Below are 12,619 nucleotides of genomic sequence, written 5' to 3'. Positions count from 1 at the left end.
GAGGGGAGAGAGAGGGGAGTGAGGGGGGAGAGGGGAGTGAGGGGAGAGAGGGGAGTGGGACATGACTGCAGTGGTTGAAGGGACAGAACATCAACAACCCCACCCTGGAGTCTGGAATGTCACATGGTCTCCTTCCTACCCCCCAACCCTAACCACCTGTGTTTCTGTGTGTGTGTGTGTGTGTGTGTGTGTGTGTGTGTGTTTCAGAACCGGGTCATGAGTCCAACCCATCGGACCACGCCCGTGCCAGTACCATCTTCCTCAGCAAGTCGCAGACAGACGGTGAGTCATCGTCACACACCACACAGAGTACCCATGACTTCTGTATGATCGGCTCTTAGTCACACACCACACAGAGTACCCATGACTTCTGTATGATCGGCTCTTAGTCACACACCACACAGAGTACCCATGACTTCTGTATGATCGGCTCTTAGTCACACACCACACAGAGTACCCATGACTTCTGTATGATCGGCTCTTAGTCACACACACACACCACACAGAGTACCCATGACTTCTGTATGATCGGCTCTTAGTCACACACACACACCACACAGAGTACCCATGACTTCTGTATGATCGGCTCTTAGTCACACACACACACCACACAGAGTACCCATGACTTCTGTATGATCGGCTCTTAGTCACACACACACACCACACAGAGTACCCATGACTTCTGTATGATCGGCTCTTAGTCACACACACACACCACACAGAGTACCCATGACTTCTGTGTGATCGGCTCTTAGTCACACACCACACAGAGTACCCATGACTTCTGTATGATCGGCTTTTCAGGTTCTTAGTCACACACACACACCACACAGAGTACCCATGACTTCTGTATGATCGGCTTTTCAGGTTCTTAGTCACACACACACACCACACAGAGTACCCATGACTTCTGTATGATCGGCTTTTCAGGTTCTTAGTCACACACACACATACGCACACGCACACGCACACCTTCTGGCATTACGACTGCCAATGGCCCCTGGTCTGAGCACTGATTACTTTATCCTATGATGACTGATGGATAGATGAATCACTCACTTAAACAAATGTATTTGTTGTAAGTCGCTTTGGATAAAGGCGTCTGCCAAATGCCATTAATGTAATGTAATGTGATGTGATGTAATGTAATGTGATGTGATGTAAATGACATGGGCCCATCCCTTGTCCTTGCAGTACGAGACAGGAGGAAAAGCAACCACATCAACCACGTCAGTCATGTAAGTACCCAGACGTTGCTTCAGCGTTGCTCTCCCACCGCCTCCTCCTCCGCCTCCTCCTCCGCCTCCGGCGCCGCCGCCGGCGTCACGGCCCTCTGCTTTACTGTGGTCCACCGTGGGTCGCCTCCTCCAGGGAGAACAGAGGTGACCACCTTCTCACAGGGGACAACGTGGTGACACTCACACGTAGACGGCGGTCTGTCTGATCCTCCTCCAGGGAGAACAGAGGTGACCACCTTCTCACAGGGGACAACGTGGTGACACTCACACGTAGACGGCGGTCTGTCTGATCCTCCTCCAGGGAGAACAGAGGTCACCACCTTCTCACAGGGGACAACGTGGTGACACTCACACGTAGACGGCGGTCTGTCTGATCCTCCTCCAGGGAGAACAGAGGTCACCACCTTCTCACAGGGGACAACGTGGTGACACTCACACGTAGACGGCGGTCTGTCTGATCCGTTGGCGGTCCGCTCCCCTGCCTCTCCCTGGGAGCTGATTGGTCAGTTGTTATTGGATTCCACCAGAGGGTTTGGGGATTATGGCTGCTTCGCTCTCATGACCCGTGTGTAGACTCACGACCCGTTGACCTCTGACCTCACTGAGTAAACTAAGCCGACCTTTTCACCCGGTCAAATACAAGGTTGTGTTTTCGTGGCCTCTGGACAAACTGTGTGTAGCACACTCGACGGTGGTACTTATGGCTTGTGGCTAACCACACACACACACAGCCCTACAATAGGGCCTGACTGGATCATACACTCCAGGGCTTTACACATTACAGGGCTGACCCGAACCAAACTGTGCTGGCTCTGTGTGTGTGTGTGTGTGTGTGTGTGTGTGTGTGTGTGTGTGTGTGTGTGTGTGTGTGTCCGTGTGTGTGTCCGTGTGTGTGTCCGTGTGTGTGTCCGTGTGTGTGTCCGTGTGTGTGTCCGTGTGTGTGTCCGTGTGTGTGTGTGTGTGTGTGTGTGTGTGTCCGTGTGTGTGTGTGTGTGTGTCCGTGTCCGTGTGTGTGTCAGCGGGAGCCTCACGTCTTGTGTCTCTGTCCGTCAGCAGACGTCTCCCGGGCCTCTCTCCAAGAAGTACAGCTCCTGCTCCACTATCTTCATAGACGACAGCACGGTCAGCCAACCTAACTTGAAAAGCACAATAAAATGGTGGGTATAACCTCTGACCGCCCCCCGCCCCCCGCCCCCCCCGCCCCAACACAGTGAGGTTGAGCTGAAGTGTTGTGCCATTTTGAAACACTAATGAACTCTATTCTGTCTCTGTTTTCCTCTTCCAGTGTTACATTAGCAATATACTACCACATTAAGAACAGGTATGTGGAATCGTTTGACTTCACTCACTTTGTGCATGTGTTCACCATTGGTGTTGGTGTTCGTTGTTGCATTGTGTGTCATATTACCGTGTGTGTGTGGGAGTGGGACAGTCCATTGGATGACCATGGGGGTGTACACTAACTTCTCCTTCTCTTTCAGGGACTCAGACAGGTCGCTGGACATATTCGATGAGAAGTTGCACCCCTTATCAGTGAGTGTGCTGTTCCTCCAGAGACCACCAGAGAACCAGGCGGGGTCACGCAGGAGAGGGAGGGTCCAGTCACGCAGGAGAGGGAGGGTCCAGTCACGCAGGAGAGGGAGGGTCCAGTCACGCAGGAGAGGGAGGGTCCAGTCACGCAGGAGAGGGTCTGCTGCCTTTTCTCAGCTGTTATTCCTGTCATCCTCATCCTTCTCCGTCTGCCAATCGCTTCTTACTCAAAATGCATCAGAGGAGAAGATTTAAAGATCTAGCTTCTCCTCCGGATGAAGGAGAGGAGGAAGGAAGGTATGGGGTTTGAGGAAGGGCCGTAGGGAAGGGCCGTAGGCCGGGCAAGGGCTGTCCTACCCTCTCAAAAGCTCATCAATCCATCTCTTCACACAGGAAATAACTATCAATTTTGTAATATCGAACTATGATTTCTAGAATGGATCCAACTTCAGTCCCAGCCCACTGCAGAAAAACACCCAAACATAAGCAGGATAGTAGGAAATGATGTGTTGAAAAAATACAAGACATTTTTGCCACGATGCACTCTGGGTTTACAGGAAGTGGATGAGCTTGTATGTCCTGTATGGTCTGAAGAGAGCAGCTGCTGATATTGGTTTACATCAACAAAGGTCTGCAGCGGCTGTACTGTACTGGTGTGTCAGCCATTATCTCAATCAATAGCTGGTTTAAACCCCAGCCCCCCCCCCCAACCCCTAGACCTTACACTGCAACTCTCCATACTATAGCATAACACAGCACAGCAGTGGGAATGGACCATAGCTTGGTTTGATGGACAAACTCAAGACAGAGAGAGAGAGAGAGAGATGGATAGATAGATAGATGGATAGATGGATAGATAGATAGATAGATGGGTACTCTATTGTCCTCGGGGAGGAAGATGAGGTTCACACAGCCCAGAAACATAGCGTTACACCACGTTAGTGTAAGAACACAGCGTCGAGGCAGTAATCAGGGTGTGATTGGCGAAGGCCACAAAGCTTTGACGGTAGCGTGAAGTGTTGCAGCGCGGGGACCTGTATCCCCAGGCGGGTGGGAGTCATGTTGGATGAACGTGTTACTGTGTTTAATCTGTCTTGGTAGGAAGAAACACTGTTCTCCAGAACCGTGTGTGTGTGTGTGTTGGATGTGACGTGTGTGTGAAACAGCCTTTCCCCCCACCACTGCAGAGAGAGCAGGTCCCGGAGGACTACTCCCGTACGGACCCTGAGCACAAACTCATCTACCGGTTCGTCAGAACTCTGTTCAGCGCCGCCCAGCTCACTGCAGAGTGCGCCATCGTCACGCTGGTGAGCCGTCCAATCGTTACTCATCCAATCGTTACTAATTGAAGAATCTAAAATATAAAACACATTCTGGTTTGTTTAACACTTTTTTGTTTACTACATAATTCCATATGTGTTCATAGTTTTGATGTCTTCAATATTAATCTACAATGTAGAAAATAATAAAAATAAAGAAAAACCATTGAATGAGAAGGTGTGTCCAAACTTTTGACTGGTACTGTGTGTGTGTGTGTGTGTGTGTGTGTGTGTGTGTGTGTGTGTGTGTGTGTGTGTGTGTGTGTGTGTGTATATATATATATATATATATATATATATATATATATATATAATCTCTTGAATATGTTGATGCATACAGAATAGATCAATTATGTATTGACTGCTTATCTGTTGTATTACCCTGCATTTAAACTACCTGACCACTAGAGGGCGGCAATGTCTTACAAGAAAACAAACGGGCAATGTACTATTATTACAAGGCTAGTGAATAGAACTTCATTCATGTAATCTGATTACAGTCATTTTAGAGAGCGTGACAAAGATGTGGTGATGAATCAATCAATGAATGAATGAATCAGGCATGACTCATTTCTTCAGGGTTACACCCTGGGACAAATGTAGTTATTGTAAGTCGTTTTGGAAAAAAGCGTCTGCTACATGACTTAAATTAAAAGATATGAATGAATAAATGAATGACTGACTGATGTCCTAACCCGGCCCCCCAGGTGTACCTGGAGAGGCTGCTGACCTACGCTGAGATTGACATCTGCCCCTGCAACTGGAAGCGCGTGGTGCTGGGGGCCATCCTGCTGGCCTCCAAGGTCTGGGACGACCAGGCGGTCTGGAACATAGACTACTGTCAGATCCTCAAGGACATCACTGTAGAGGACATGTGAGTGGAGACACACACACACACACACACACACTGGAGACACACACACCGGAGACACACAAACACACACACACACACACCTCTCACTGTAGACATGTGGTCCAAACACATGGAACAGGGAGGAGGGTGGAGGGGTTGTTCTCCAGACAAGCTGTGTGCTGCTAGCACTGTCCTCCACCCTAACCACAGCCCAGACACACACACACACTCACTCACTCACTCACTCACTCACTCACACACACACACACACACTCACTCACTCACTCACTCACACACTCTCTCACACACACACACACACACACAGACAGAGACGCACACACACAGACGGACACTCTCTCACACACACACAGACAGACAGACACTCTCACACACACACTCTCACACACAGAGCCAGGTAGGCTGTGTACAGGAGGCAATCTGAAAGCAATCAGTGGGCTGCTCCTTACCAGTGGCCCTCATTCTGTTAGCCTTCAGAGTGGTCTAGGGTTAGGTGGATGTTACATGCCTGTGGGTGTGTGTGTTTGTGTGTGTGTTTGTGTGTGTTTGTGTGTGTTGTATGTATGAGCCCTACTCCCCGCCCTGTGCTCTCTGGTCTATTTTCATCCCCTCCATTGAAGTGCTCTTTGTGAGCATGGCTAGGCTGGGGGGGGGGAGGGAGGGGAGGGAGGGATGGAGGGGGGGGGAGAGCTCGAGTGCTCTCAGCGCTCCTACATAATGGCCCCAGCTCTCGCCCGCTCCATTAGTTGCCCCGGGAGACCAGCCCCCCCCTCCCCCCTCCTCCCCCCATCCTCCATCCACCCTCCATCCTCTCCTTCTCTTTCCCACAAAGCATCCTGGATGCTGTCTCCGTGGAGACGGGCTCAGAGCTCTTACATGGCAGTGATGATGATGATGATGATGATGATGATGAGGTCTGTCTGTAGGAGGGCAGTGATATCTCCAGCGATATGTCTCTCTAACATGATACTCTGTCTGAGAGCCGGTCTGGTCGACTAATGGACCGTCCGAGTGAATGGCCCTTCATGCATCCCCTCCCCCCCCCCTCCCTCCCCTTGTGGCGCTGGGGGGAGAGGAAAGAGGGGTTTTTTCGCTCCCATTTGCTGTTGATTAGATGAATGGCCTCTGACGGCCGGTGTGCGACCCAGACGCAGGGTGGAGGATGCAGCTCCTCCTGGACCCTTGGTGGATCAGCATGTCTTTAGTGCTGTTTGGCCCTCATGGTTCAGACATGGGAGGAGGATCTGATCCCGGCTGTAGATCCGGGTCTCAGCCGGGGAAACTTCTTCAGCTCCTGGCCAGTGTATTCTAACCCACTGTTTACGTTAGACCCTACCCTACCCTTACCATAACCCCCTGACCCTAACCCTAACCTTACCATAACCCCCTGACCCTGACCTTATACCCATAACCTTTACCGAACCCTAACCCTTCCCGAACCCTAAATCTAGCCCTAACCCTTCCCGAACCCTAACTTTAGCCCTAACCCTTACCGTTTGAAATCTCAACTTCAGGGGGGTTGACGTCAGAGTCTGGGCCTTCCTAACCATCCCGATTAGTCTGGGCCTTCCTAACCATCCCACTTAGCGTTTACCCTCTGTTTCCCCTCTGTTTCTCCTCTCTCTCCCACAGGAACGAGATGGAGAGACACTTCCTGGAGCTGCTGCAGTTCAACATCAACGTCCCGGCCAGTGTTTACGCCAAGTACTACTTTGACCTGCGCTCCCTGGCGGACGCCAACAGCCTCAGCTTCCCCCTGGAGCCCCTCAACAACCAACGCGCCCAGAAACTGGAGGTGAGGGACTGGGGACTGGTCATACTGGGCCAGTGTGGGGAGGTACTGGCACTGGTACTGGTCACACTGGGCCGGTGTGGGGAGGGAGGGTTAGAATGGAACTCTTGTTTGGTGTCAGGGGTGAAAGAACAGGCCAGTTAGGCAATTACTCATTTTGTGTGTGTGTGTGTCTGTCTGTCTGTGTGTGTCCAGGCCATCTCCAGACTGTGTGAGGACAGGTACAAGGATCTGTGCCGGACGGCCATCAGGAGGTCCTTCAGCGCTGACAACCTGGTGGGCATCAGGCACTCCAACGCTGTGCTCTCATAGGGCCATGGCAGGATCTGACCTCTACAGCCCAACCAACCAACCAATCACCCCTCTCCGGAGACTGTACCCCCCTGTGCCCCGCCTCCGTACCCAAACCCACCTGGAGAACTGACCATACCCCCCCCCCCCCCCCCACCACCACCACCACTACCACTCCCACTCCAACTTACTTCACAGTGACTGTTTGTGGGAGCAGACCCACCTTCCCCCAGCCTCTCCCCCCAGACTCTCCCCCCCAGCCTCTCCTCCTCCCAGCCCAAAATAACTAAACTACATAGAGGAAAAAAAGAGACTTGAGTTTTGTTTTGTTATTTTTGTTGTTTTTTTTGCTTACTATGTAGGCTACTAGCTGTGAAATGTCTGTTTTTAAATTGAAATCATTTGCAGAGTATTTTAAATAAACACTAATCATATAACACACCTGTGGACTATAAGTGATTCATGAACAAGTAAACTGCAGTTTATAAACTAGTTATAAACCATTTATAAATGGCACTTTAAATTAAACTGTTACCTGTGTGACTATGCAGATGGTGCATGTCTGCATGGTGAAATGTACTGGTGAAACAAAATGACACATTCTCATTGGGCCACAGTTTTATTCTCTACCAGTCAAACAAATGAAATGAGAGTAGAAAACTGCATTTTTATAAATATCTAAAAATCTTTCTTTAAAATCTCAGCAATGGATATGACACATTTCATGTTATGAGAGAATTAAGTACAAACATAGCTGCAGTCCAGACTCATCTACAGAATGATCCCAAAGCAGGGGTCTCTCTCACTCACTCACACACACACACACACACACTGACTGCCAGGATACAAGCTAATAAATTAAATATAGACACACTCTGGACCATTCATACATTATGTGGTATGAAAAACATTGAAGCACAACTTCTAACATACAGCAGGACTTGTACAACCACCATGAAGCACAGGACTGGTCAAGGTGTGGTGAACTATCGCTGCATCAAGAGTTCACCACATTCTCCGTATCCACCCCACGCATTGTGTCGCCTTTGTAAGAACTGCTTTGATCTTTCTTTCTTTCTTTTTTTTGACCATTGTTGTTAACCATAAACAAAGCAGTTTTACCCCCTGTTGTGAACCCATGACCGAAGAAAACACAAGTACAGTCACTGAATGAATATAGTTTCTGCAGACTACTGTATTCAAGTGTTCAGTCTAGCTTATTGATGAATACAGTACAGTACTTTAGGCATGAGGGATGGTGGGTGGACCAATGGTGTGGACAGTACATGTGTGGACCACTAGGGGGAGTCAAGCACAATGGCAGGCCACAGCCACAGACCAGGCTTCTGAGGGAGGACAGCCAGGTGCAGGTCCAGGAGAACAGCACTGAGCTGACAGCCGTCTGTCTCTCTGTCCAAACCCTTTTACAACATGTTCAATATCAATCCTACTGCAAGTAGTAAACTGCAATGGTTATGGTGCATTTGCTTCTTTTAGGGGCTACTTTTGACAATGATTTCAAAAAAATACTACACTTTTTCAGAGACGATCAGCTCCAACAATTTTACAATTGTGATTTGACTCCAGTTGTTCAGAAAAGGGGACACTTTATAACTTTATTTTCTGTTGTTTTTTTGTTTTTTTTAACATATCTGTATACCTCTTTGGGGGCTGTTATAAGGCTCCAGCAACTGGTCAACAGCTAGACTGGAGATTCTGTCGTAATACAGAATGTGTAGAGACAGACACCAGTTCACCAGAGAGAAGCCTACTACCAGGAAAGGTCTTGTGTGCATTGGTACATACTGGATTAAACTAGAGCGGTATACAAACCCAATGATACAAACACGCCCTTACACACCACAGATAAGAAACACACGCACACGCACACACACACACACTATTATGATTCAAATCACCGGGGACAGCAAAGAGAAGATATGTTCCCAAGCTGTTTTCACCCAATTAAAACCCTGTGTAGATACACATTGTACCCTGTCTGATGGGATCCTATATTCGGCCAGCTCAGGCCATAGTTTTTTAGAACACGTACAGGATATACACAGGAATAAATAGTCTCCACTTCCTGGGTCCAGCTAGACAGACAGACAGACAGACAGGAGTACAGGTGTGCAGGGTATACTTCCGTCCATGGGCTGGGCTGACTTCTGGGGGCTTTTAAAACACATTGCCTTTTCCTAGGCGGAAAATGGTTAGAGTACTTTACCAAAGCAGCAACAAGCACCAGGAGTACCACAGAGTTCAAACAGAGGTCCAATTTTCTTTTTTTGTGACTTCTATCCAATCTTCTTCTTTGTAAAATAACACGTGCGTCTTCTGCATGTCCCGAGAAGAGCAGGACTGTAGGTGGGGCAGGTTGGTCAATGCATATTTTTATTTTTTTACAACCTGTGTTATAACTTGGTTTCCTCCTCCTGTCCCACACCTAGAGAACTTCAGTGTGTTCTCACTCTCACCACCTTGTCCAGCGTCCAAATGAGGCACTTTTCACACAAATACAGGACAGGAGGAGGAGGGGGGGGGGGGGGTGTCATGGTCACATGTGCGTTAGGGGGGGGGGGTTCCTCTAGGGGCGTGTTCACACGTGCGAGGGCGGGGCAGGTTTGTGGTAGGACCCTGGGGGCAGAGCCGCCCCGGCGTGGGCTGTGAGGGCCGTGCTGGCCTCGCTGTACATGGAGGAGGGCGCGGCGGGCTTCTGAGCCCAGCAGGGGCAGCAGCGAGCCACGAACCTCCTCCAGGACTCCAGGGTCTTCCCTGACCAGATCCACACCCCCGAGGTGATGCCCACCACCAGGCACATGAAGTACTTGAGCATGAAGACGGCGTAGTCGGGCCCCAGGCCCAGGCGGCGGCGCTCCGACTCGCAGGAGCAGGCCAGGGCGCGGTCCCAGCCCGGCCGGTAGTGCTGCTCGTACACCAGGCACGCCACCACGATGGTGGCGGGGACCGTGTAGAGCACCGTGAACAGGCCGATGCGGATCATCAGCTTCTCCAGCTTGTCCGTCTTCGTCCCGCCCTGCTTGATGATGCTCCGGATTCGGAACAACGACACGAAGCCGGCCAGCAGGAAGAGGGTGCCGGTGAAGAGGTAGACCACCAGGGGCGCCAGCACGAACCCCCGCAGGCTCTCCAGGCTCTGGTTCCCCACATAGCAGATCCCGGCCACGGGGTCCCCGTCCACGGAGCTCAGGGCCAGCACCACGATGGACTTGACGCTGGGGATGAGCCAGGCGGCCAGGTGGAAGTACTGGGAGTAGCCGGCGATGGCCTCGTTGCCCCACTTCATGCCGGCCGCCAGGAACCAGGTGAAGGAGAGCACCACCCACCAGATGGAGCTGGCCATGCCGAAGAAGTAGACCAGCAGGAAGACCAGCGTGCACAGGGCGGGGCCCGTGGTGTCGTACAGGATGTGCTGCTGGTCCCCGGCGCCGCTGCACGCCACCCGTTCGTGCCCTGCCACCAGACGGATGATGTAGCCCAGGGACACGAACAGGTAGCAGGCCGCCAGGAAGATGATGGGCCTCTCGGGGTACTGGAAGCGCTCCATGTCGATGAGGAAGGTGGCCACGGTGGTGAGGGTGGAGACGAAGCAGAGGACGGACCACAGGCCCACCCAGAAGGCCGTGAAGGTGTGCTCGTCCTGGGAGAAGTAGGGCTGGTGGCAGGGCAGGGCGCAGTTGGGCAGGGGGCCCGTGTGGACCCGGTTGTCCAGGGTGTGGCCCTCCTGGATGGGCACTAGGGGGTCCCGGCAGCGGCACTCCTGGCTGCACTCTTGGGGGGCGGGGGGCTTGGGGGCGGGCGGCCTGCGGCGGTGGGTGCCTTTGGGGGTGGGTTTGGGGAAGGGCGGGGAGAGGGTGGTGGTCTCGCTGCTGTTCTGATCCATACACAGAGTCTCGTCCCCCAGCTGGGGCAGCTGCTCACAGCTCATCCTCTCTGGCCACTCAAAGCCGTACTGGGTCATGAGCGGGGAACAGCCTCTCTTGGCCCGCTCACACACCGACCGGCAGGGCGGGAGGGGCTTTTTGTAGTCCGGCAGACAGATGGGGGTGTACATGCTGCACAGGAAGAAGAGCAGGTCCGGGGAGCAGCGGATACGCACCAGGGGCCAGAACTGGTGGACCTCCAGGCCCACCTCCTCCTGGGTGTCATGGTTGAACTGGTTGGGCATGTAGGTGAGGTTGTAGCCGATTCCCTTGCACATGGGCACCGTGATGGGCTCGCACACTATGTCCTTGGAGGCGGCGAGGGCGAGCCGGGGCAGCTGGGAGAGGAGCAGCGCGAGCAGCCACCGGACGACACCGCACAGCGGGGGTTTCACCGGGGTGGCCATGGGAACGCGGAGATGTTTCCGTTGAAAGTATAGGTAGAAAAATGACAGGAATTGCAGTGTGTAGACTTGAGTATTTTCTCAGCTCAGGCCTCCCTTTAATTTATGACTGCATCTCGGAAATATGAAATCCCAAAAGGAGACGGTAATTGCTCCAGCAGCATGTCTTCGGTCCTCTGTTCTATAAATCACGAGCAAGTTTCATTCCAGACCGTAGGCGCATTTTGTTCCAACAGCACGAGCACCTTGCGAAGGAACCATGATTAAAAATGCAGCAAGGGTCCCCGGAAAAATGTTTTAAATAAAGTAACACTGTGTTCTCCGATGGATCGATGAAAAGTTTGTGCGGATTTCTGAAGGTTGACTCAACACCCACGTCTCTCTGGGCTGAATTGTAAATCATTCACCGAGGTTTACAATTTATTGGGTTGAAAGTTCATTTCCTTTTCTGCATTTAGGTCACGATCCAACAAATTTAACAGCTCTGTAACATTTTACTGAAACAATTTCCTATTCAACCAGTTTGTATTCCGCATGACAGGTGAAGTCGACCGTGCCTCGGCGTTAATAGGAGCCAGAGTAAACCTTTCACTCCGGCTCTCAGACTAAAAACGACATTTGAAAGCAAAAATATTGTTTTCCTCTCGTGCGTAAATTTCCTCTGGTGCTCAAAGATTTTCACATGAAGTCCATATGAATATTCTGTCTCTGGTCTGGAGGTCCGAGTCGGAGTTGAAAACAGGTTGCAGATAAACCTTGTTCTTCTCTCTCTCTAAAGTTTGGACAACTCGTTACGCAGTTCTTTGTCCGGCAACATGTGTCACTTGGATAACCACAGAGTTGTCTTATTCCGAACTCCGACACTTGTTTTAAAAAATTGCCGCCGATGATATGAACAGGTATCGTTGTGCCGCGCCACACATCACACCGCTCTCAAGCCGAAATAACTCACTCCGCTGCCAAAGTGGAAGAAAGCCCTCCCGCTGCAGGCGGACACAACGCCCACCTAATCCAAGCGACAGCCCTCTGCATTCACAACCATGGAACCAGGGCTGCTGGACAGCTCACCACCCCGCCCACTCGCACTCCAACGCCGCACCCCCGGTGCCTTCTGGGCCAATCAAGAAGCTAAACTGCGGGTTATTACTGTTAACCAAATCAGTTCATTTATGGATTCGACGTGCCGGATGTGAGGGGACAGGTGGCATTTGAAGAAATAACATCGCATCT

The 12,619-nt window shown here is 51.3% G+C and overlaps 2 protein-coding genes across 4 annotated transcripts in view; one reads left to right on the top strand and one right to left on the bottom strand.

The window, feature by feature from the left end:
- Positions 1–7,472, top strand: part of ccnyl1 (cyclin Y-like 1) — a 10,631-nt gene extending 3,159 nt beyond the window's left edge. For 2 of the 3 annotated variants that reach the window (XM_083682224.1, XM_083682223.1), the window contains 9 exons: positions 208–282; positions 1,195–1,238; positions 2,292–2,395; positions 2,524–2,559; positions 2,720–2,771; positions 3,956–4,075; positions 4,795–4,961; positions 6,591–6,753; positions 6,946–7,472. In XM_083682224.1, the coding sequence (XP_083538350.1) occupies positions 208–282; positions 1,195–1,238; positions 2,292–2,395; positions 2,524–2,559; positions 2,720–2,771; positions 3,956–4,075; positions 4,795–4,961; positions 6,591–6,753; positions 6,946–7,062 (878 nt within the window). In that variant the 3' untranslated portion in view covers positions 7,063–7,472. The remainder of the gene's footprint in view (positions 1–207; positions 283–1,194; positions 1,239–2,291; positions 2,396–2,523; positions 2,560–2,719; positions 2,772–3,955; positions 4,076–4,794; positions 4,962–6,590; positions 6,754–6,945) is intronic. The other variant, XM_083682225.1, reaches the window with a different exon arrangement.
- Positions 7,473–9,640: 2,168 nt separating this feature from the next.
- fzd5 (frizzled class receptor 5) lies at positions 9,641–11,395 on the bottom strand (the record flags this gene model as incomplete). Its single annotated transcript, XM_083682222.1, has 1 exon — positions 9,641–11,395. The coding sequence occupies exon 1, from the start codon at positions 11,390–11,392 to the stop codon at positions 9,641–9,643; it is 1,752 nt and encodes a 583-aa protein (XP_083538348.1). The 5' UTR covers positions 11,393–11,395.
- Positions 11,396–12,619: the final 1,224 nt, after the last annotated feature.

This window comes from Argentina silus (assembly GCF_951799395.1).
Source record: "Argentina silus genome assembly, chromosome: 12".
NCBI lineage: Eukaryota > Metazoa > Chordata > Actinopteri > Argentiniformes > Argentinidae > Argentina > Argentina silus.
Note: the sequence above shows the minus strand (reverse complement) of the source record. Positions and strands in the feature narration are given on the sequence as shown.